The following is a 25,571-nucleotide window of genomic DNA, read 5'->3' as shown; positions in this document are numbered from 1 at the left end:
TCATAGAGAAGTGTGGCTCAATGGTTAGAGCGGCAGACCCTGATGCAGAGGTCTGGCCCGGGACCAGGGTTCAATTCCCGCCTCGGCGGGTCTTGGGCTCAATTTCCTCGGACCTGATAATTCTTGCCTCGGTGCCTATTCTAATCATGGGTCCCACTCTGCAACTCTGGGCAATAGCTTGCTTAATCTCCACAACGGCCCCAACAGCGCTGAGATGTCTGGCTTCACCTTGGGGGTGCCCAGGAGTGGACATTTCACAGGAAAAAGCCAGGAAGGGTTCCACGGCGGTATGCGTACAGCACCAGGAAACCCCGGTTGGGGTATAAGTGCGCTTTACAAGTACAAATTCACTTCATTTCACCTCTGGGGAGGCATTGCTTGGATATCTATTTTAAGGTAAGGAATCTGGCTAGAAGTCTCTATCAGATGAACAGGTTACTTACCTTCGGTAACGCCTTATCTGGTAGAGAGACTACTTAGCCACATATTACTTACCAATCCTCCCTGCTCTTCAAGCAGATTACAGTATAAGGAACACCCTTCTCAGGGCCTTCGATTTCCCACACAAGTGGGCAGTTGTCATTGTGGGGCCCATGCTTCTGGCATGGAAAGTCGTGAAAGTAACTGACATCAGCTTGCCGAGGTGGAGCCTATATAGGTTTCGCACACATCACTTCTGGCACCACTGACGAGGAACCAAACAACGCCACCTACCGGCGTGCAAGGGTACTACTCAAAAAATTTCCAGATCCTGTCTGATGTCTGGGGATTATTCTAAGGTAATGAACCTGTGGCTAGAGTCTCTACGAAATATGGTGGTAGCAAAGGTAAATAACTTGTTTTTTATCTGCAAAAGCATATGTGTAAGTTGAGGGTATAAAATTGAAGAGAAAAATAATTTTTTTGTCTTCAATGTCTGTGTTGCATTACGTGTATTTATGTTGCAAATGCACTCTGACCTGAAAACTCCCTGACACTAGCTGATGAGATGAGTGACTAGTGATGATCGTTTGATAAGTCAGGTCTTGAATATTTTCAAAAATTACATTTTCTCTTACCCATATCTCCTTGGGCGAGGAGTTCCAAAGAATGGAGGTTAAACAGAAGACAATTTGCTTGCTTTACAAGATTTCTGAATTAGGTGGCATAATTAAGAATTTATCTTAGCAGCATAGATGACAGATTGCTATATATCGATCAAACTAAACTGTCAGGACTGATAGGCCAGTGATGAAAGTTGCCCTGTGAGCATTGCATGTGGTCTTGATCTGAATAATAGAATCTGGAATTTTAGAATTGTACAGTATACTTCTTATGTTGGTAAATCTGCCAGTATGAATATTCGCCACTGTCATAACATAAGAAGTAGGGCTAGAAAGAATGCTGTTAATAGGGTAGAGGTAGATGGATACTAACATTGTTCTAAATATCCACCAAGAACGTTTTTGTGACTGTTCAAATACATTTTTTATGTATAGTACCACCTTATTTACACACCTACACTTATCCCAAAAAGGACTGAATAACTGAATGAATGGGCTGGAAATAGCCTCTCCACTAGTGATAGTGTCTAGCGTAAGGGGTGTCTATATTCTGAAAAATATTTTCCATGAAGTGAAAACTGATATGATGCCAAATGCAAGTCTACCACAAGTAACCATGTTCCAAATAATAGAGCACTAATCTGTTGTATTTATTTCTGCTGCTTAGCCTATAATGTTTGGTGTGATAGCTGGTTAGAATGTGGCGTGTGCAAGACTGTCAGTTGGATGGAGGGCTGAGCGGCAGGAGGCTGCTCCTGGTGGGGTTTACCTTTCTTATCCTTAACTTACCATCTTGCATGAATAAAGAGCTTACAAGGAACTAAAAGGACTATGTTACCTTTATTTACAACATGATCAGTATGAGCTCTTCCAGAGATCTATGTTTTATCTAGATTTCTAGGGTGACTTCTGGGGTTGTGTGTGAATCCTGAGAGTCAAAAATCTAGTCCATACATAGAGGCGCACATACTGGATAATTTCTGATCTGCTAAAGGTGGATGATGCGAGTCTGCCCTGTTGTGTCATTAGGTGCTTCTTTTGACCTCACCCTGTCATGATCTCAATGTACTAGGATGCTCCTACCCTTTTCATTGTATCCCTTTTTATTTGTCCCTCTGCTTCCCATCATGCCAGGATATATTCCTTTCAGTTGTTCTCATACATCCCTTCTCCTACATTAACCTGTCATGTATACCTTTAAAGATTCTCTTAAACATCTCTCTTTGTCATGTTCTACCTTTCCTTTCTCCTCTCAGTGTATTGTCAATATTCATCCTTATCTGGTTTGGTGCTGCAGGTTTCTCAGGCTGTGAAGTGGCTGGCGTCGCACACTCGTAGTGCACCGGAGCTGTGCTGTCAGACCCTCCTTCAGTTCATCGAGGATGGAGTTTGTCGCGAGTTCAGTGTTCCTTTCTGCCATGATCAGGCGGCGCGGCATAGGGCCGGCCTGCCCTCCCAAGAACCCAGCGCCATCGTGGAGCTCTACAACAGTGTCCTGTCATTTCTGGCAGATGTGGTGTCTTCAGATTACCTATCCGAACTGTCCTGGCCTGTCACTGAGTTCTCAGAACCTGGAGGGAATGCTACACTCCCTCATCTTCAGTGGAATGCACCAGAACATCTGACCTGGCTGAAGAAAGCAGTGCTCTCCTTCCAGATTCCACACATGGATCTTCCCCCATTACGTGGTATGTAAAAATAATCGGATAGGGAAAGTATGTCATTCGTTGTCAAACTTACGGTGTTTAATTCTGAGGCTGTGGGTTGTTGCAATTGTTGTTCATGCGGTGTTTTCTAAAGCTGTGTGTGTGTGCATAGAAGTGTAGGCTTTGAATGTCTTTAGTCCAGTCCACATCAAAGAATACCATTGATTGCACAACTGTATTTGTGTCTGCAGTGCCCAGTGTACCTCTTGTAGGGCATGTGGTAGCCTTTGGATGATAGCAACTGTCCTATTTGCGGTATATTAGAGTGCCCCATGTGACCCTGCTCATACCCTTACTCTTTTCTTTCAACCATATCCCCCAGGATGCAGAGAGATATCCCTGTCACAGGGTGGGATTGGACTGGGCTGCCAATGCCCTGGTTGGTCTGCATTGTCAATGACAGAAAGGCAGATTACTGTAAAAGGGGGTGCTTGCCAGGCGAGATTCAGGGGTTTTGGAGAATGCCTAGTATGACCCACCTGTACGCCAGCCCTTTCCTTCTCAAATATGGACAACCTTTCGAAATCACTCTCAGGACGTGAGCTCTATTCGGTGTATTTTGTGTTCATCCCCACCGTGCTGCTTTCTGCCAGGGAGAGGGCTGGGCATGGGGCCAGTAGAGAAGAAATAGGAAGCTGTACTACCAGTGACCACGACTGCTCACTGTTAAGCGGTTGGCACATATGAACGGGGCATATAACTTATGTTCCTTCTCTAAAAAGTGGTCTCTCCATAAAGAGAAATTGCAAATAATCATTTCGTAGAAGGAACACAGGAAGGAAATCTAACTCTGTGTCCCCTCTCCGGAAGTCCCGGTTATGCCAGGGAGAGGACTAGAAGTACAAATTACTTCAATTGAGATGGAAGTGGACCGACTTAGAATGGAACACCGCAAATGCTACAAACAGGCCATAAGCTGAACAAGTTGTCGTCTTTTAGTAGGGAATAATTGAGCATTTTAATACACTGTTCAGAGATAAGCCATGATTCACTAAAGCAAGGAGAACCTCAACAACCATCAGATTCTGCAAGACATAAGGCGTCCCTGTGGTAATTGGGGCAATTAGTACTGATAACTGTGCCCCAAAGGGAAATACATTTTTTAGGAAAACTTGGTAGACTTATGGTCTTTTCTTTTGGAATCTACAACTGTCATGTTCTTTTTTTGGTGCATGGATTACAGACTTTAAGACCCAGAATGTGCACATTTACATCACAATCATGTTTTCAAAAAATATGAAATTGGTCTTATTCTTAACTATGATGTATGCGCTGTTTTTACTTTTTTCATCAAACAACGATTTATTTGCTCACACAAGTAAAGCAGTTGTGATTATTTGCATCGAGAATGTCTGTTTGTAGTAAAGTGAACATTATCTTTGGTTTGTAGCCAGGTACTTTTAATGACGTTTAGGTCTAGACATAAATAATATTGTTTCTCTTTATCTAATCTTATGATCTTTTGAGTTATTTTTCTTCTTTTATGTCACATTTGGTTGAGAGTGCTCATCTTGTGGTTAGAATTACAAATTCTTCTTTTTAGTTTCCTACAGTTCGAAACCTGAAAATGTTTATTAAGAATAGAAAATCTGTGAGTTACAGAAACTGATGGTAGGAGGATCCCCCTATCAACCCAAAATGAGTAAAAGCTGGTAAAAAAGAGGCAACACATAAATGTATACGTTTTTGTATACAGGGACCCAATGGAAATCATATGATGAGACTGAAAAAAGGAGTTACCCAGATGCAGACATCTAAAGTCATGACAACGTGTGCAGACTACCTTCAGACTTATTCAGAAATGTAAACTCTTGCACTGAATACACTAATCATACCTTTCTCACTTCAAGTGCCAATGGAGATAAAGCTTTCCACGACTTGAACTGGCACAGCTTCAAGGCATGGTTAGTTTGAGCAGGTTGTGCTAAGGCATATTTTAAATCTCACAGTTTGTGCCTATTCCGGCAGGGCTACTTAGTTGACTGGCCTTCGCCAGAGCACGTGGTGGACTGGGATTTGGATATCCTTCTTTTGTTTTCTTTAATAAAAATATTTGTTTCGAAGATGTGAAAAACAAATGCTGGGCCATTCATAGTGGGGTTTAATTATGGACCAACAAGGGTGTGAAAAGGTGCGTGAGCCTACGCTGTTGCTTTCTTAATTTAGGATAAACAAATATGCACAGCAGAGTACATTAAGGCACTTGTGCCTGGCTAGAGGCATACTTTTATTCAGGAGCCTGTTTATCTTGTTTCGCTAACCATTGTTTGATGATGTATCTTGAAACCTTGTGCAGCATCTGCTGCTTATTGGTGAAAACAGCAGGCCTGAGTGTGCGGTTCCCTTATAAAGAAGAGTTATCCAACCTGGGCTGGTTTAAAGATCCATGAGGAATCCATCTATCGTCAACTGCCCTTGGTGCATGAATTGACTCTACCCAACTTTCATGTGCCTCCCCTTTTCAGTTGGGAAACACTGGTGCAACCTATACATCACTCCTTTTAAAAGAACTCTGTTTTGGACAGCTAAACAGGACTAAAATGTTAGTATTTTAACTTAAAGTGATATTCACTTTTATGAGTGGATGGGACAAGTGAGGGGGGGAGACGGAACATTCATCAAGTTTTTTTGTGTTTTTTTTATCTTATACTGTAAAGATTTTAAGTAATCATGCAGTTTATTAATAAAATTGTCAAAAACAAAATTATGAAGAAATGCCCACTGTCACCCTGTTGGATGTCCAGACCACACCTGGAGCTTCTTTGTGACCTATTAGTGTAAATGTTTGTGGCGTTCTAGGTTTAATTTTTTAAACGTACATTTCTTATAAAGAAAAAGCTGTACCTACATTTTTGCTTCTTTCTACCTTTAGGAACAGGCAGTTGCAAGTGAGGCTTTCATGGTTGCCATACTGTAATGTTGCTCATGATGGATTTAAGGTGTATGATGATGTATTTGTTAGCCTCTATGTTGAAGACTGGCATTGGTTTTTTTTGGAGCCTCGTTTTGTAATCTTCATCAGGCTGCAACTGAAAATGAACCTTTTCTACTTGGTCTTTATTCACACTATTGCAATGCAATAAGATTAAGTAATGTACAGAAAATTCATTTGATCTGTATATTATTTTAAAGTTTTGTCAAAAAAGGGTTCCATCCGCAAGCCATATGGCCACTGCCAACATCGTTAGACTGCGTTTTTGTATATATTTGTCTTTCCAAAAATAATTAATGAAGCAACAGGGTAGGTTCCCAGGCACCTAAATCATTGGTTACATCAGTCCGTGTTGAAACTCCTCTAAGAATGCATTAACAATTTCTTTGAAACCGCTTTCATTCACAACATGGTCCAGACTGTGTATTAACGATGGTCAGTCAATTATATACAGCAGCCAAAACAAAATATATTATAAGATAATCAGGGTGCAAATATAGTAAAATAAAGAAGCATTTATAATTCCAACTATGCCGTCAGAGTACTTTGAACCCATTGTGACATTATGAATTTGTGATGGTTTTGGATTGTTTTATGGTTGGTCCTATTCTCCATTAAGATTCTCTGGCTAAATACCAATGATGTTTACTTTCACTAGCACATTCGAATACAAAATGGCATTCTTAATGTAAATAACCACAGGCTCTTCGCAAGTTACACAATGAAGTCACTTTTATTGCAACACGTTAAAGTGTTGCAGCCTAAAATCATGTAAAAGAATAAATACTTTCGTATGTATTAAAAATAGGTTTGTGTTATAAATGTATAACAGTTGGCACTAAAGCTTTCTAAAAATAGTGGTTGCGCTCCTGCCAGAGACAGCCATTTTGATCCATCTTAATCTTGAAGCAAAGCCTTAGCTCTGATATGAATGAGCGATGATTGTGGCCTGAACGGTTCCTGTCTTGGATGCTTGATTTGGAGCCAGAGAGGCCACATAGCCAGGTATTTTTAACTTCACTATTTTCTATTTGATCTTTCCACACTCACATTACACTTAGTATATTCACTCCTAAGTGCTCCCACGTCTCCATTGGTTGTAGCACGCCCCGTCCCACAGCTGGGGCGGGAAGAACCCAATGATGAAGCATGCCGCCAAGGGACCTTTTGGTGGGAGAGGGTTATTTTACCAAAACATTGCGTTTCCCTTTACTTTGGTAGGGTACACATAGTTCCTGAACAGTTTTGAACATACTTAAGAAGGATATCGCTATTCAGTTGATCAAGGGGGATTCTTTTTGGTTTTTCATGATAGACCGAGGAGGACGAGTCCACCTTTTGTTTTAACTTCTTCAAACCCTTTCTTGTTTATTAGTACTCTTATTGGATGTGCCAGTGGGAAAGAAAATCAGTGGCCATATCCTGTGTCGATAAAATTGATTGACACGTTTGCCGAGTGCAGGGAGCATTCCTCCTCTGCTGCCCTGAATCGTCATCGCAGGAGTTTGTGGGACCAAGGAGCATCACCTCTGAAGCTCTGCCATAGCGGGTCTTTGAAAGCCTTGTCCCCGTTTCCATCAGCCCTGTTGTGACTCACCCTGGTGGGACTTCTAGTCCCAGGGTGCAATGCAATGCACTCTATTGTGATACCGCTGCCGCAGGTGAGGGGGAAGCGGTACCAGCTCGCTACAAAGCGCAGCCTCATCCCATGGGGCGCCGGCGCGTCCGGGCCAGTCTGTGCCCGTCAGAGGCCGGAGGAGGCTGGGCTGGGCCATCCCCCTTGGCAGACCCTACTGGCTCCAGCGAGGTGAAGAAGATAGCACTGTTCTACTTACGTTTTGACTGAACTGGGCCATAAAGTAACTAAAAACTCTGGACTGCGAGGAGCCACGGCAAAATAGGGGACTGTTGTGTTGTGGACAGTGAGAAAAGGCATAAATTGTGTTGGCTGATGTTTCCCTCCCGCTCACCCCTAGGTTCAACTGGGTGTATGAACCAAGAGACAGGTAGTGGAAAAATGGGGAAAAGGGTGCGTCCTAGTAGAAACAAAACTACTTGTGCTCCTCCACCACCACAAACATCAATAGACAAATTGCTACAGAGGGCTATTGGGGTAGTAAATACTGAAATTGAGCTAATAGAGCGGAGGCTGTCACTCACTCCAGATATATTTATTCAAACACTGGACCCACCCACACCAATAATTACGTCCCGATCACTGTTGGCCGAACAAAGTAAGACGTTCACCCGGGACATCCCACCAAAAAAGGTCCTGCGCAAGGGCAGACCTTGCACAACCGTCCCCAAAAATGGCAAACGCAAATTAGCCTCTGAGCCCGGCCCTAGGAAACAAAACTCTTTGGGGAGACATTGGTCGACGATGAGAGGAGCACACAGCAAGATCCCGAACAGGTTAGCCACCAACCTGCTAGTGGAGACACTCTTTATCCACCATAGGCATGTAATCTGATGGAGGCTTTACACGACAAAGGGAGGGCCACACTCCGAGTTGAACTAGCCCCTCTAATCATTAGATTAGATAAACTTGAGAAAGCGATGGCAGCAGGGGGTGTAGGATCTGCCGCACAACCTAACTTCACCGCCAAGAAAGTATGGGGAGGGACTGAAAGTGGCTGTGATGGGGATACTCCATCTCGAGCACACACATCTGAAAGAGACACGTTAGTGATAGATTCCTTACCTTAGAATATCCCCAGGCGTCAGACTGGATCCGGAATTTTTTTGCGTAGCAATACCCCTGCGCGCTGGTAGGCGTCGTCTGCGGCTCCGCGTCCGTCGTCGGCGTCGTAAGCGCCGGGATGACGTCGTCGGAGTATTTAGACGGCGCCCATGCGCGCTGACGTCAGTTCTTCTTTTTTCCGCGCCAGCTAGCGCAGATCCGGAAGAAGCTCTACCCCCAGTCACTTTTTGACTGAAAACTTTTTGATCCTTTTGATCCTTTATTTAGTCGATTCTCGACTATCGGTGCCAGGGATGCCCGGGTTCAAGCCTTGCTCGAAGTGCGGCCGGCTCATGTCGGTCACGGACCCCCATCGCCGGTGCCTGAAGTGCTTAGGCCTCGACCACGACGATCGGACTTGCGTCGACTGCCGGGCTCTGACGTCGAAGGCTAGGCGGGAGCGGTCCCGCAAGCGTCTCGAGCCGAGGCACTCGGCCCCGCGCCGCTCCAGGTCCCGGTCCCGGTCCCACGGGAGGTCGAGGGACAGGTCGCGAGGTCGGAGTCATCGACGTTCCGGGAGTGGACACCGATCGTCTGGTTCCAAGTCCTCAGGTAAGAGGCATGAGAGGTCGGAGCGACACCATTGATCCTCCGACCCGCCCCGACGCTCGCTCGATGCGGCCGGGGACTCGGGCGACACCGCCCACGCGGCTCCGCGGGAGTCGCAAGCGTCGCCGCCTGCCCCACACCTTCGGGTCCCTGGGCACGGCGCGTCGCAGGAGGAGGTCGAGAGATACCTCATGGCCATGAGGGCCCTCCCTCCTCAGTCGGTTCCCGTGGCGCCTTCGGGCCGATCGGTTCCGTCTGGAGGTCCTTCCGGGTCGGGCGCTTCGGCCCCGACGACGTTGGGTGCTTCGGGCCCGGCGCCGCTGGCGACTTCGGTCCCGGCGCCGCGCGACCTCGCTGGATCCGGCTCCGGATCCGGGACCTCGCCGGTCGACCTTACGACCTCACCGGCGCCGTCCCTTCAGGTGTCGTCCCCGGCAGCCGATGTGGTTGCCGACCCCAATGCTTCCTACGGTCCTACTCAGGTGTCGGAGGGGCGCCGCTGGGCGCCGATTCCGTCGGCCTTCGGAGACTTCTATCTCCACGAGGAGGCCCTGGCTGTTAATCCTGGTCTCCAGGAGCCAGGTGACGAGGAGCAATGGGAGGGGTCCGAGGACCCTCTGGCACGTGATTGCCAGTCGCATCAGGACTGGACATATGAGCTTGGGGAGGCCAGTGGTATTGACACCTCGCCAGACACTGGATTTACGTCGCCCCCGACTGTGGCTTCGGAGGCGGGTTCTGCTTACAGCGTAGTGTTGACGAAGGCAGCTAAGGCCTTAAACCTTCAGCTCCCCGTCGCGGCCGTGAGGACTAATCTCCTCACTGAGGTCCTCAAACAGCAGTCCGGTTCCACGGAGCCCCTTCTGCCGTTCAATGAGGCCTTGTGTGACGTTCTGCTGGGCACTTGGTCCAAGCCCGCCACAGGCCCCCCTGTGGACAGGAACGTGGCCAGACGCTACCGCCCGGCACCGGGCGACCCATGCTTTTTGTCCACCCATCCCACCCCCGAGAGCCTGGTCATCCAGGCCTCTAACTCCCAATCCGCATTCCCGTCGGCCCCGCCCGACAGGGAATCCAAGAGATATGAGCAGTTCGGGAAGAAGGTCTTCTCGTCTGTGAGCCTAGGGCTACGGTCTGTGAATACCAACTGTCTCTTGGGCCGCTACACCCACACCCTGTGGGACACGGTTGCGGAGGTGCTGCCACAATGCCCTGAGGAGGTCAGGGCTAAACTCAGCCAAACCCTTGCGGACGGCCGAGATGCGGCACGTTTTTCTATCCGGTGTGGGCTGGATACCACGGACTCACTGGGCAGGGCGATGGCAACGACGGTGGCGGTTCGACGCCACGCCTGGTTGAGGTCCGCCAACTTCTCGGCCGATGTCCAGGCCACCCTCCTGGACATGCCGTTTGATGGCCGTCGCCTCTTCGGCGACAAGGCAGACCATGCGCTGGAACGTTTCAAGGACTCCAGGGCCACGGCCAAGTCCTTGGGCCTTACGGCCCCACGCCAGCAATCGGGTGCCTTTCGCTCCTTTCGTGGCCACGGAAGGGGCGCCCCACCACGGACCGTCAGCCACGCACCGCAGAATACTCAGCAACGCGGTGGCGGCCGTGGGAACCGCCGTGGCGGTGGTCGGGGCCAACGGCGAGGCCAGTCCACACCTCCCTCAGCAGCCCCCGCCTCAAAACCTTCCTAGTCCGAGTTTTCAGGCCCATGTGACGCCTGTGGGAGGCAGGGTTCGCCATCACCTCTCCCACTGGCATACAGTCACTTCGGACAGGTGGGTGCTGCAAATTGTCCGAAGGGGTTTCTCCCTCCCCTTCGAGTCTTCCCCTCCATCCATGCCACCTCAATACCACCGTGTGTCGGGGGATCACTTGCAACTTCTGCAAGAGGAGGTTTTGGCCCTCTTGGCCAAGAGGGCCATCGAGCGCGTTCCTGGGCCAGAAGTAGGACGTGGTTGCTACTCCCACTACTTTCTGGTGCCCAAGAAGGGCAAAGGGGGCCTACGCCCTATCTTGGATCTGCGGAACGTCAACGGCTTCCTCCGGACGGAGAAGTTCAAGATGCTCACTTTGGCTCAGGTCCTGGCTGCCCTGGACCCAGGAGACTGGATGGTAGCGTTGGACTTGCAGGACGCCTATTTCCACATTCCCGTCCTGCCGGCCCACCGGCGTTACCTACGGTTCACGGTAGGCCTAGAGCACTTTCAGTTTACCGTGCTCCCCTTCGGCCTTACCAGCGCCCCACGGGTGTTCACGAAGGTGATGGCGGTGGTCGCAGCCCATCTGCGCAGGCAGGGGGTATCAGTCTTCCCCTACCTCGACGACTGGTTGTTGAAGGCGGGCTCGCCCCAGACAGTCGTCAGCCACCTCCAGACTACGGCCGACCTCCTGCACTTGCTGGGGTTCTCCATCAATGTGCCGAAGTCACACCTGTGTCCCTCTCAGAAGCTCCTTTTCATCGGAGCGGTTCTCGACTCGGCGCAGTTTCGGGTTTACCCACCCGAGCAGCGGGTCCGGGATATTCAGGCTCTGATTCCTGTCTTCAGACCGTTATCCCGGGTCTCGGTCAGGTTGACGCTGCGGCTTCTGGGACTGATGGCCTCCTGCATCCTTCTGGTGCGTCACGCCAGGTGGCGGATGCGGGCTCTGCAGTGGGACCTGAAGTTTCAGTGGGCCCAGCATCAGGGCAACCTGTCCGATCATGTCCTGATCTCGGAGGGCACTGCGAAACAACTGCAGTGGTGGCTCACGGACCGCGAATGGGTCAGTGGCAGACCCCTCTCCCTACCCCAGCCGGAGCACGTAGTTGTGACGGACGCGTCCCTCCAGGGCTGGGGGGGCCACATTGGAGAGGCGGAGATCAGAGGCCTCTGGTCTCCGGCGGAGTCCCGGCTCCACATCAACCTTCTGGAGCTGCGGGCGATTCGTCTTGCACTGAAGGCATTCCTCCCCTCTGTCAGGGGGAGCGTGGTGCAAGTGTTCACCGACAACACCACCGCCATGTGGTACTGCAACAAACAGGGCGGTGTGGGGTCGTGGACCCTTTGCCAGGAGGCTCTGCGCCTCTGGCAGTGGCTGGAACATCAGGGCGTGACCCTGGTGGTTCAACACCTGGCAGGATCTCTGAATGCCAGGGCGGACGAACTCAGCCGCCGGTGCATGATGGATCACGAATGGCGTCTGAACTCGGACGTGGCGCAAGGTCTCTTTCGACAGTGGGGAGAACCTTGGTTAGATCTATTCGCCACAGAAGAGAACGCGCAATGTCAGCAGTTCTGCGCGTTGGAGTTTCCAAGGCGGCACTCGCTCGGAGACGCTTTTCGTCGCGAGTGGAGCTGCGGTCTGTTGTACGCCTTTCCGCCTATACCACTTCTGCCCAGAGTGCTGAAGAAGATCAGGCGCGACCGGGCCCAGGTCGTCCTTGTGGCTCCGGACTGGGCACGAAGATACTGGTATCCCGAGCTACTCAGCATGTCAGTCGATCCCCCGATTCGTCTGCCTCTTCGGGAGGACCTTCTGTCGCAGCAGCAGGGGACGGTCCTGCACCCGAACCTGTCCAGTCTCCACCTACAAGCTTGGAGATTGAGCGGCGGCAGTTGAGGCCATTTGACTTGCCTCCCGAAGTCTGTGACATCATTCTGGCAGCCAGGCGTCCCTCCACTAAATCGGTATACGCCTGCCGGTGGAACAAATTTGTGGCATGGTGCGCAGCAAAGGCTGTGGATCCCCTCTCTGCACCCCTTTCGGAAGTGCTGCTCTTTCTTCTTTCCCTTGCCCAGCAGGGCTCTGCTCTGGGCACTCTTAAAGGGTACCTTTCTGCTCTTTCAGCCTTCTCGAGGCTACCAGATCAGCCTTCTTTATTCAAGTCCCCTATTGTGAGTAGATTTCTGAAGGGCATCACGCACATGTTTCCTCCTGTTCCCTTCGTGATGCCCCAGTGGGACTTGAATCTGGTTCTCACCTATCTGATGTGTGCTCCCTTTGAGCCACTTCATAACTGTCCTCTTCGTCTCCTTACTCTGAAGACGGCCTTCCTGGTTGCCATCACCTCTGCCAGGAGGGTGAGTGAGCTCCAGGCTCTTTCGTCTTCTCCACCTTTCCTGTCTGTTCATCCTGATAAGGTGGTGTTGCGTACACGACCTTCCTTTCTGCCCAAGGTTGTCACGGCCTTCCACATCGGGCAGTCCATCACTTTGCCCACCTTCTTTCCGCCTCCGCATCCCTCGAAAGAGGAGGAGAGGCTCCACCGTCTGGATCCAAAACGTGCGCTCTCCTACTACCTAGATCGCACACGCCAATTCCGGGTGGATGACCAACTCTTCGTTGGTTACGTGGGCGCGAAGAAGGGAAAGGCTGTTCACAAGAGGACCATCTCCAGGTGGATCATCTTGTGTATCCAAGCATGTTACTCCATGGCGAGGAAGGAGCCCCCGGCTGGATTGCGGGCCCACTCCACTCGGGCCACGGCAACGACAACTGCCCTGGGTCGCGGTGTCCCCCTGCAGGACATCTGTCAGGCAGCCACGTGGGCCTCGCTGCACACGTTCGCAAGACACTACTGCCTGGACAGTCAAGTCCGGAGGGATGGCTTCTTTGGCCGTTCCGTCCTCCAGGACTTTCTGGTGTGATATTGGTTCGCAGACCCACCACCGGGGTTGGTATTGCTGGGGTATCTATTCTAAGGTAAGGAATCTATCACTAACGTGTCTCTTTCAGATGCACAAGTTACTACTTGTGTAACGATATATCTGTAAGAGACATTAGTTAGTGATAGATTCCTTACCGCCCACCCATCCTCCCCGTTCTGCGAACCGATATTTAGGGTTAAGGTCATCCCCTTTCAGGGCCCTAGTTTCATGGCACCAGTGTTAGTTCTATCATGGCTCTGCGTATCTGGCGCGGAAAAGCTGTGTTATCAGAACTGACGTCAGCGCGCATGGGCGCCGTCTAAATACTCCGACGACGTCATCCCGGCGCTTACGACGCCGACGACGGACGCGGAGCCGCAGACGACGCCTACCAGTGCGCAGGGGTATTGCTACGCAAAAAATTTCCGGATCCAGTCTGACGCCTGGGGATATTCTAAGGTAAGGAATCTATCACTAACTAATGTCTCTTACAGATATATCGTTACACAAGTAGTAACTTGTGCAATAGGGGGAGAATGCACCATGGAGGGACCACCCACTACACGAGACAGAGGGGCAGAGAGAGGTAGACAGGAGAAGAGAAATAGTAACCCCAGCAAGGCCCGAGAGTAGAGCGCACTCCCCACGCCGCAAGATGCAGTTATAATCCCCACCCCCTAATCCCGGATGCCAATAGCAACAAGAGTAAGCAACCAGAGCATGTTTATCAAGTAGCTAGGAGTGACCTTGATGAAACCCACCTACCCCATATAAATCTCCCGCCAGCATGCACCCCATATGTTGTCTTACTGACAGGAACACCGCCAATTGCACCTAATGCAAAAGAGACCCCATTTGAACTTAGAAATAAATGCCTGTTTTAGTTTGCAAGATACAAATATTTAGAGCACGCCAGAGCAGGGGAAATTATAATGGTTTGAAGAGTAGGGTGGGCGGGAACCCACTGGAAAACCGATCCAGGGGAGTGTGTTATTAATTTCAAAAATCCTAACTCTGTCAGAAATTTACTTCACACCCCGACTAACTACCCGAATGCTCCATACAGGTATCAGTCTCCGTTCCCTAGGCTTCTTCTATCCTCAACAACATACAATGCTAACAGATAGTGCAGTACCTGTAACCCAAATGATGGGCCATGAGACCTTAAAGGAAAGCAGATGGGACCTGCACAACAGGCTCCCCCAATTTAAGATCAGGGTGAATAACCGGTATGAAGGTCTTGAGGAGGTGGACTGACTGGGGGAGGAGCATCAGGAAGGGGATGACCCCTTAATCCTGCAGCAGGCACAAAGGGTAGCATTAGAGCTCACTGGTTCTCGCATGGCTAGGGGGAGAAGCACGGATAGTGCCTTGTGCTCTAGCTTATCACCAGTGACCACACAGCGAGGGAGGGCTCTGGCTGCCCCACCTCTAGTAGTTCATAGGGGCCCCAGTGGAGAACTAGGTGGGGCACCTGATAGTAAACGCTGAGCTCATGCCAGTGATCTTTTGGCTCTGTGTGCCACCAGCACTGAGGCACCGTGTAGAACAGAGCACAGAGTGATAGCACATAGATCCTGTCCTGAAACCTGGCTGGACTTAAGAACAAACTACCCTGCCCAGACTGAGGACGTTTTGTGGATAACCGTGATATCTGCATATTCCAAGAGACATTGGCCAGGAAAGAATATCAGAGAGTAGCCTTCGCTTCTTTTAACATTCTGACTACCACGAAGGGGAAGGGGAGGGGGAGACCGTCGGGCGGTCTAACCATCTGGGTGGGTACACACCTCGGCGTTAAAGCCGAGCAGATTTCATCTTCCATCAATGATGTCCAATGTGTTCTGCTAACACTCTCCTCAAAGGTACAAATCGCCCTAAATAATGTCTACTCCAGACCTGTGAATAACAGACAAGAGGAATCAGATGCTATAGATCAGTTGGGATGTTTTATACCAACTTTGGACCCAGCAATTTTGTTGATCATAGAGGCGATTTTAATTGCCAATTCGAGCCTCTTATTGATCCATCCCTAGGTGTGCCCACTGAGGAGGACCAGCATTGGTCAATACCCGACCCACAGATCACACCGATTAAAACCTGGACACCACTGGTTATGCAACTCCACTCGCACACTTTGGCCCTCTCACTGAGGGCTTGCAATTGGAGGACGAAATCTGACCGGCCGGGCAAGCTCACGTTCAATAAAGAGGGGCAGGCCTCCTTGCTTGACTATATCCTGGTAGAGACTAGAACCTGGGATAGGGTCCTCGATTTGTATGTCCACTAGAGTCAGGATAGCGACCCTAATGCCTTGATAATGTCTCTGAAAATAGGGAGTATGGGCATGTCCAACTCCCCATCAGTGCCTAGTAGAGGGCTCATTGCACTAACGCTATCTAATAATAGGCAGAGAGTCAGATGGAGTCATATCCAGCAATCCCTGAGTAAATTAGCCAACATATATACCAGCTAGCACTACCATTGCTAACTGAAATGTGGGAGGTAGGACGAGGTGAGTCTCAAGCAGGGTCACAGGACAGGCCACTAAAAATTCATGAGCAGCTAATGGCAAAATTGTTTGATGCATTTTATCTGTTAACAAAACCAAGGGAAAATAATTGCCCCAAATGTCCCTGGTTTAACGCAAGCTGTTGCAAAGCCAAACAGGACCTTTTAAACGCAGTGAAGGCAAAGGATAGGTCAGTAATCAAACAGCTTAGGGTGAGGTACAAGGGGATTACTCAAACAGAATAGAAAAACTGAGAAGCGGAGAAGTGGGAAGCCCTTAGGATTGCCCTGAATGATAAAGACCTGAAATCATTTTGGGCAATAGTAAGTTCCGGGGATAGGGAAGGGCGACCTGCCCTAGAACCCAACATAGCGCCCGAAGTTTGGGAAATACACTTTGGGGCACTGAATGATGAGCAGAATGCAGTTGGCGTTTTTACAGATTCTCCAAGGCCTTCCCAGGAGTTTAAACTGGAAGGGTCGTGGGAGATTACCCTGATCGAAGTGGAGCATGCCATTATTAAATTGCAGCCCAATAAAGCCCCGGGCCTAGACAAATTACCCGGGGATCTCTTCCGAACGGAACCCAAAATGTAGGTCCCCTACCTGTGTGCATTATTTTTATTTATTACATTTGTACAGCGCGCAGCTGCCTGGAGGTTTCCCGGCGTAGAGAACACAGAAGGATGAAAGGCTAGGCAACAAAGGGGTAGGGGGACTACTGATTGAAAAGCCAGGTTTTTAAGTATTTAAGGAATTTAAGATAGTGTTGTTCAGTACGTACGTAAGTGAGTGGGGGAGAGTGTTCCCGAGTGAGGGAGCTAGATAGGAAAAGGAGCGTCCACCCATTCTGGCTCGTCTGATCCTAGGGATTTGGAATTTGCGTTGGTTGGAGGATCGAAGAAGGCAGGGGGGGTGCAATAATGGTGCACTAGGGCCTTTAGATACTGGGGTGCTACACCAGAGTTGATTTTATGCATGTAGCATAGGGCTTTAAATTTGGCACAACTGTCAATTCGGAGCCAATGGAGGTCACGTAGTGAGGCTGAGATAGAGGTTTTATTGGGAAGTTTGCAGAGCAATCTAGCAGCAGAGTTCTGTATGACCTGTAGCTTGCGCAGCACTTCCTTGCTTGCTCCCAGGTACAGAACATTACCATAATCCAATCTGGATGTTATGAGGGCTTGGATTACCGTTTTTTGGGTGGACAAAGGAAGCATCCAGAGAATTTTCCTAAGCCATTTAAGAATGGCAAAGCAGGTGGAGGCTACTTTAACCACTTGTTGCTTCATTGTCAGTTGGTACAAAAGGGGGTGGTGATGGACGGAGCATCTGAATCAATCAAACACTCACACCCAGTCAAAAGATCTGGGTTTAATCCATCACCGTTCTTAAGCCCACTCTACCACCCCAGTTCAGACATGACCATATGCAAATCAGTCTGACCCTGTGCCTCATGGGAACAGTCCAGCCCGAACTGCCAAGCCATGTCTTCCCTGGACCGGAAACAAGCTTCCGAGGACCGGTTTCTGGCATTCCAGCCGTCTTCAGCCCGGCTTGCTTGAATCCAGTGGCAAAGTGAGCATCGCCACCCCCTTTTGTACCGCTTTTGGCCGCCGTAAGTGTGGACGTGAGTCCCTTACTCACTTTGCCACTGGATTCAAGCAAGCCGGGCTCACATAAGGGATTTCTGCGGTAGGCTAGGTAGGCAGGACCTCTGGAAAACTCCTGAGTTAGCGTGCCCAGTAATATCCAGGCTAGACCTTGTGCGCCATTATAGGCACTATAATCTATCATCCCTCCAGAAAAGGGCCACTGGTGGTCGGTTGACAGTAGAGTTCCTCCAAGTAAAGGCTGAATACAGAAAAGAATCCTGCCTGGATGTGATTTCCCCCCCCCCCTCCCCCGCCCCGGCCAGGAAACTGTACATGCAATTTAGAATTGGGACCCTCCCACTAATGAGCTTTTCCAGCAAATGGGCTACAGAGAACAAGGAAGAATGCCTGGCATGTAAATATAGGGTAGAGTCTGAAACTCATAAGTTTGTCTGCCCCGCATACCATCCTCCACGCAAACGATGGCTAGCCCCAATATGCAGAAACCTAGGGTTCAGGCGCTGTCTAGAGGCCTATAGAATATTAAAATATGACACCCACCCTCCAATTGTTTTTGCAGTACCGTGCTTTCTAAATAGTATGTGGCACAGGCGGAGGGGCTTTCTCAAGTGACACTGTGGAGTGTTTTATGTATGTTATTTTAACAAACCACTGTGGGTACAGCTAACTGGGAACTTCACCCTAGCTCTCTGTTTTAGCCTTTGTTTTATCTTAATAATCATTAGCTTCAAATGAATTTAACAACTGTTTTTATCTGATTTTATGATAATGGTCCACCATATACTGTAATGATTGTAGATATATAATTGTACAGTGTATTTGTTATTTATTTTTCCTTTGTTTGCTGATGATTGTAACAATGAACTTTTATAGTCCTAGTTGGCCGAAATAAAGTTATTGACTGACTGACTGATTACCAGTCATGTCAGGTGGGGGAATAATACTTTTGCACTATTATTGGATAAATAAGTTACTCTATTTGGCACTTGACTCTCTTAGGGTAAAGAAAGCGAAAAATCAATTCCTACTGTTGGTGGTAGTAGGATGAGAAGCATATTTAAATTATGATGTACTGCATAAAACTGAGCAACATCAGTGCGTTATGTTCAAAAAGAAAAAAGTACTTTAACATCGGGTTAGATAGTTCAGTTAAAAATAGACCGAAAACAAGAAGTTGTGAGTACCTTCAGGAGCCAGTCAATAGGTCCAGGCATTATTATAGCTCCTCCATACTGGCAGTATGGGTCAGATGCACAAAGTCCGTTTGTGGTTGCAACTCCTGTCAGAGTTTTCAAAAACAAAAGCATGTTTTACAGTGTAGAAATGCTCTTTTACAAATCAGAAAATTCTTTCCAGCTTGTAAAAGTGTTTGTTCCCCTTTTATTTATGAGTCGGAAAGGTAGGCGGCAAATGGTCTGGGGCCACAGTACCCCCTTAGGGACAGCTTACCCATTCAGAATCATGACAGCAGCCTCAGTGGGTGGGAGGGCTACTGCCTGCTCCCATGCAATTTCCTCCGAAATGGGAAACATTTTGTTTTAAACCAGCCCTAGTCCCTTTTAAGGACGTCGATGCTTTCAAAAGAATAATAGTCTGGGTAACGGAAACACTTCAGCTGTCCACCAGTAAGGTCACAACTCTTACAACAAGCAAAACTGTAAAAAGATCAAGCGCCTCCCTGACCTACAGCTGTAAATGTGTTGGTTTATGGAAATATCTAATTTGTGGCCATCATTCCTAAAGACCAAACTGAACAAAGGTCCCTGAAATCAAGAAACCTTTCCTCAGCCGTGGCCATGGTAGCTCCACTGTTTCTGTGAGCAGTGGCCCTCTGTCTTTCGACGTGGGTAGTTTAGAGGTACTGGTGCGAGTTTAGAATGACCACATTTATACTTTCAGGGTTAGCCGGTTACACGTCCGGAGTCAGCCTAGCAACCTCTTCTGAACCCTTTATGTGGTTCTCCGTGCGAAAGAGAAGTTTAGTGATCTAGGGAATCATATTTGCATCCTTGTTTTGGAATCTCTTAAAGTTGCTCTTCTTACCGTATATAAAACACCTAGCATTTGTGAAAGGGGGTATGATGGGAAATTTTCTTGACCTAAGACCCCTTGTGGCCCTCGTAAAATGACTCATTCCCCTTGGTCTTCTGTAGTGCTCAGATTCTTTGAAAGTGGCATTGCCAGTTCTTGAAGACTTCTGGCCATTTCGTTCTTGCTCAGTGTATAATCCATTGCCTTTTTTGAGAGCGTCATTTCCATTTTCTTAATATCTATACAAAAAAAAATGTTGGTCCCTTGGGAACTGTAGGCAGTGTAGAGCTTTAGGGTAAGAGACTACTAACGACCTGGGCTACTAAACCTATCCTCTGATGGCTCTGAACTAGTCCCTCGCTTAGACAGTATGACAGAATTACAGCTAGCAGCTGTTCTTTGTTTGGAGATGTGGGTTAGGTCCTTAGCTTTGCAGATATGTTCAGTTAATCAGTAGCATTCAGGTGAAGCTACTACCACATCCTGCTTGCTGTATTTTGGGTGAACCTTGTTTAGCTTCCCCCAAGCCCTGGTTGTGATCATTCTGCTTCCAGTGCTTATTGTAAGTATAATTGGTGCATCCTTGAAGCATTTTATGCATGTTGGGAATGTTGTAGAGTCACAAACCAATTTGCTTTTAGTGTAAGCTTCAGCAGGTATTTTTTGTACCTGACTTTATCTTTTATTTAGAATCGTTTTGTGCAGTACAGAATATTTTCTTTCTTTGAATGTGCACATCACACTTTGTTTTATGTTAAAAAAAAAACAATGTTTACTTTTTCTTTTCTATTGATTTTCAGCTCCCTGGCGTCCTGTCTGTTCCATGATTTTTCAGTATGTGTCTCAGATTCCCAGTTCCCTGCTGACCTTACCGATTCTGGAATCTCGGGTGGAAAATCTCCTGAGTAAGACCTATGCCAGGTGGAAGAGAGAGGAATTTACCTTCTCCGGAGAGGAAGGACCCTCCGTCCAGGACATCCCTTGGGACAACCTTTTCATGCTGTGTATTGACCACAAACTCAGGGATTGGAAACCACCAAAACTGCCAATTGCTTCAGGTCACTTTACTGCTGGTTATTGCTTTTGCATATGACAGTATATGTTGTGCTAGTTTGAAAGTCACTAGTGGCTCTCACCAGGCTTTTAGTCATAGAATGTAGGAGTCGTTTTTTTAGGTCTCGCCCTGCGATACAGGGCGGAAGCCCTGTCGCAGAGCCAGGCCCATTGTTGGTAGTTCTGCTTACAAGGAGGCAAAAGGGAGACAAGAGATGGGCACGCGCAGCCTCAGGAATTGGATCAGGTCGTGCGCGTTCCCCATCTCCTGTCTCCCTTGAAAGCCTCCAACACACACAGCCACACCCACCCCTGCTTTCGCACACGCATGCGCGCACACACACGAGCGCACACACCGAGACACACACACACATGCACAAGCGCACATACAAAGACACACACCACCCCACCTCACCCCTACAACTAAGCCCCACTCACCTCATCGTCGCCACTCCGGACTCTGCAGCCTCCGCTGGGCTCTCCCTCGGGCATGGGAGCCCTGTGTCACCACTGCTCCTCTGGCAAGGCACTCCATGGGCGCAGGCTTCAGAAGACGGAAGTCCCGCCCCACAACAGGTTTCGGTTTCGCTCACGTCTTGTTTTTTTTTTTTACACAATAGTGATCGCTTTCGCAATCGCTTTTAGTGCTGCTTGTCATTTACTTGTGGTTCAGCCGACTAGAATGGGAAGACTAGACTACAAGTCCCAGCATGCTTCGTGTTGTTGGCTGTAAAACCAGGACTGACTCAGCTACTGTCATGCATGAGCATAACAATGTCACAGGCATGTGCCCTCTCAGCAGCCACTCTTTCGCTCTACCCCTCCTGTAACCTGCAGCCTTTCTACCCCCTCGCACTCTCCCTACAGTCCCTCCGAAAGAACGCCCTGCAGTCTCCCTTACCCCTTGCATACCGGCAGACCACCCTACAGTATCAAGTGTAGAGACACACGAAAAGTTGCAAGCCCCTTGCTGCCTGGTGGGTGGGGCATGATTCTCCATGCCTGTCACTCATCGGGCACCCTTACCTTGCCCCCTCGCTGTCTGTGGAAGGGTGAATGAACTGCGCTGGGAGAAGTGGGTGGTGGCCTTACCTTGCTCTCGCCTTGCTCGGGGGTCCACAGACACAGAGCTGCCACCATCAGGACCCTGGCAGGGTTGCCCCGAGGTCCCCATTCCTGCTCCGACTCCATGGCTCACTTCGATGCTGTCTCTGCCTCAGCAACACCCCAGCCGGGACCCCCTCTCTCCTCCCTCCAGCCACGGTCCCTCCCCTCTCCGATTGCCTGTCACTCTTCTCCTCCGGCCCCTCGGCACGTCTCTCCCCCGGGTCCGTCAGCAAGCAGCCAGCCACTTCCCGTCTGTTTTACTTTACACCCCACCCCTTACACACCGCTTATGAAAACACAACTTTCAAGGCGTGCGCTCCCGCCCCCCAAACTGTAGGTACAAAAACTCAGCATGCACCTCCTGTAACTCCCTCTGTCTCTCCCCACCCCTCTTTTACGCCCTCCAGCACTTTAACACCGTGCTCCTCTTCCTCCTCCCCCCCAGCGCCCCCCTTCCTTTGTCTGGCTAAGCTTACCCCATGCCAACAGGGGCACTATTTTCCAGTTCAGTGTTTTTCCTTAACAACCCAATGCATTCTGGGAGGTGAAGTCTTTGTTAATTTCTGGTGGAACAGGTAGCGGCTATCAGGGGCTGGCCGTTTCGAAGCACTGTAGTAACAGGTGATATTTAACACACTCAGTGATACGTATGGATAACGCTGAAGATTAACATGCTTTAGTGCGCCCACTAAGATTAGAGTATGTTACTGCTTGACAGATCTTAGTGGTAGGTTTTTAAAACTTTGCCTTTTCACGTCAGATGTATTTTTATGTTAACAATCAATCGAATAATGCATTTGCAAATCCCTCATTCACTAAATGACAAAAAACTGCTCCTGAAGAACTTTTTGCATGCATACATGTCTGCGTTATTTTAATGAGAGCCCGGAAGTCACTAAAGGTAAGGGGGTGTCATGACCATGTTGTAAAAATTCACTTATTTGGCTGCAGTGCTTACAATGTAAAAACAATATAAGTGCGGAGTCCCAAATTATTTCTTTAGCAATCTTCACCTTCCACCACTAACGCTGCCCCTTCCGCCACTGCCCACTGCCTGCAGAGTCTTAAAGCTGGATTCCACGAGCACCGCCTATTTTCAGCTGAGGTTTGGGGGATTCTCCCATGATTAAAACATTAATAAAACCGGCACACTGTCTCACCCAATAAACACATCTACATGACATTTACAACTCCGTGGCCAAATTACTTGAACCCATGGACATAAGAAATAATCTTTCTGTAGGTGTACATTTCACCACATTGGTAATATGTTTTTACACTCCAACCCTCCCTTGGGACTGGCTGCATACGATGATGTACGACGTGGCTGGGACTCTGAGAAAAAAATGAAGGGCATAGATTCTTTGTTGAAAGCAATTAGTGCATCTCCTATAGAAATAATCATGAAATCTGCAAAGCACAGGTTTTCATTTGGCTAGAGATAACCCAACCCTTCATCCTTCTGAGGTTGATAAATTAGCTTCCATTAAAAAAGGGTACTATCAACACCTGCTGGCCAGTTATTAGAATCATCAAAAAATGATTGATTAAAAGCAGTGTAAAACAATGTACTATCATTGTCCTCCGAGGTTGATGGCACAAACACAACTGACTTGGAGAGCTCAGGTAGAAGGTGCATAAAGAGGAGACTGTGTGAAAACCTCTCCTGTGGACCGAAAGCTCGGCAGCCAGGTGTTTCTTCCCACCTGCATACACAAGAACAGAATCAGACACTTCTTGCTCGGGGCTCCCACAAGCATTAGACTGTACACTTTGAAACTCTTGCAAAATCCCAGGATGCCTGGACACCCTTGAAGTCCATCTTGGGGAAGATCTACACCCACAAGTTTGATATCCACCAGGGGAGAATTGGTAGGAAGACTGTGGTATAGGACGGGGACGTGGTGGAAGCAAAAAGTTTCCTTTGTTGGTCCATGTGAGCTATTTTGTTAAAGTTGCCACACTGGTGTTGATCACTAGGAATTTGTAGATCATTGCCATTCTTCCCTGGACCACTAGATCTGCTCAACCACCAGCTCTTTCCTTTACTCATGCATCATTCGCAGTCTCCGGGGTGCTGTGGACAAGTGTCCCTGTAAATTCTGGTGTCTCCTTTTATAGATGTTTTTCTCACGTCCGACAGCTCTTGCGCTCTCAGGCAGGCCTCTTGGCCAGAATTGTATATCACATGGAGGTAGATGAGTCAAAGACAGTTTGACATCTTGAGGACAGAACAAATCCTGTTTTCTTGCTCTTCTAAACAATCAGCAATGGTAATACATTGCATATTACACTCTGCACCTCTGTGTGCCATTTCGGTCTCTGATTTGACAGGAACCGTTATTAAACCAGGAAATATGAGCTCCCAAACGTTTCCAAAACAAACCTGCTGATGTACTTCATCTAAGAAGCACATAACTTTTCCTTATCTTCGCAGATTTGGATGTTTTTTGCATTTAGCAGTACTACTGTACATGGACAGGTGTCTCAAATCATATCTGACAGCAAACCCTTATCACAGTCTGCTGTTGCTCTCTCATCGTTCATCAACACATAGTCACGCGTTCATCAAAGCGGCCTTTCCCAGTGATACGTTCTCATGTTTGGCATCACTTTTGTATCTCTCCCTCATCACCCGCCATCTTTCAGCAAATCCGATCCCAGTCAGAAGACAAAACAAGCATTTGCAATGCAACAGTTCTCGCATTTACGAGAGTTTGAGCTATTGGCATTGTAAATACCAATGCCTTTTATTTATGTTTTGTTTTTTAAAACATAAATAAAAGCCATTGTCATTTACAATGCCAATAGCTCAAACTCGCGTAAATGCGAGACCTATTGCATTGCAAATGCTTGTCTTTAAAGGACTCTGCTTGTGCCTACTTCCTGTCTGTTTTGCCACTTTTTTCAACTTCATTTAATCAGAGGAGAATATTCTGAATGCCACTGTGATGAATCTCCATTTCTAATTTTGGTTTGTTTCTGATTCACATAGATGCCTTGACTGAGGATAGGCAGGTTGGGGTGTACTTCTTCAAGGATGATCTTAAGAAGTTTGTGCAGCCAGTGTCTTGGGAACATGCTCGAATGAACACGCTGAAAGAGATCGAAGAGCGAGGATTTGAGAGGTAACAACCTGTTCTCTGTGGAGAATGCAGCATCTTGAGCCGCCATGCGCACAGAAAAGTCCACAGTGAATTAGACATAAGAGGCTGCGATATGAGAAGTGCACTATGAACCTATGCTTAGGAATGGACTTTAGGGGTGGGTGAAATCTTCCTAGCTTTACCTCATATGGCATGCATGTTGCTCATGAGAACTACAGGTTTTATATAATGCCGGGCGTCGTATTGACAATCAGGACTACCATTCTTCACAAGATGCCCCTTTTCACGATCTTATTATATATATATATATATATATATATATATATATATATATATATATATATATTTTCAAGGCATATGAGCTGTAGATCATATGCTGTGCTGCATAGATCGCCATCTAGTGTTGGGTCCGTATGTTTGCACTTTGTTTTTCTTCGAAGAACTCTTTCCAGTTAAGAGGTAGGGGACTCCTCCTTTCGGTAATAGTGCGCATGGGCATCGCATCCATTGTTACATTGTTTTCCCGCAGAGGGTGATAA

General features: G+C 48.2%; 1 protein-coding gene across 2 annotated transcripts in view; it reads left to right on the top strand.

Annotated features, from left to right (window-relative positions):
• The window catches only part of MCM3AP (minichromosome maintenance complex component 3 associated protein), a 622,263-nt gene that overhangs the window by 521,010 nt on the left and 75,682 nt on the right, over window positions 1–25,571 (top strand). For both annotated transcript variants that reach the window (XM_086956240.1, XM_086956239.1), the window contains 3 exons: window positions 2,341–2,731; window positions 20,566–20,823; window positions 24,921–25,053. In XM_086956240.1, coding sequence (XP_086812366.1) covers window positions 2,341–2,731; window positions 20,566–20,823; window positions 24,921–25,053 — 782 coding nt within the window. The remainder of the gene's footprint in view (window positions 1–2,340; window positions 2,732–20,565; window positions 20,824–24,920; window positions 25,054–25,571) is intronic.

This window comes from Lissotriton vulgaris, chromosome 2_1 (assembly GCF_964263255.1).
Source record: "Lissotriton vulgaris chromosome 2_1, aLisVul1.2, whole genome shotgun sequence".
In the NCBI taxonomy this organism is placed as follows: Eukaryota; Metazoa; Chordata; class Amphibia; order Caudata; family Salamandridae; genus Lissotriton; species Lissotriton vulgaris.
Note: the sequence above shows the minus strand (reverse complement) of the source record. Positions and strands in the feature narration are given on the sequence as shown.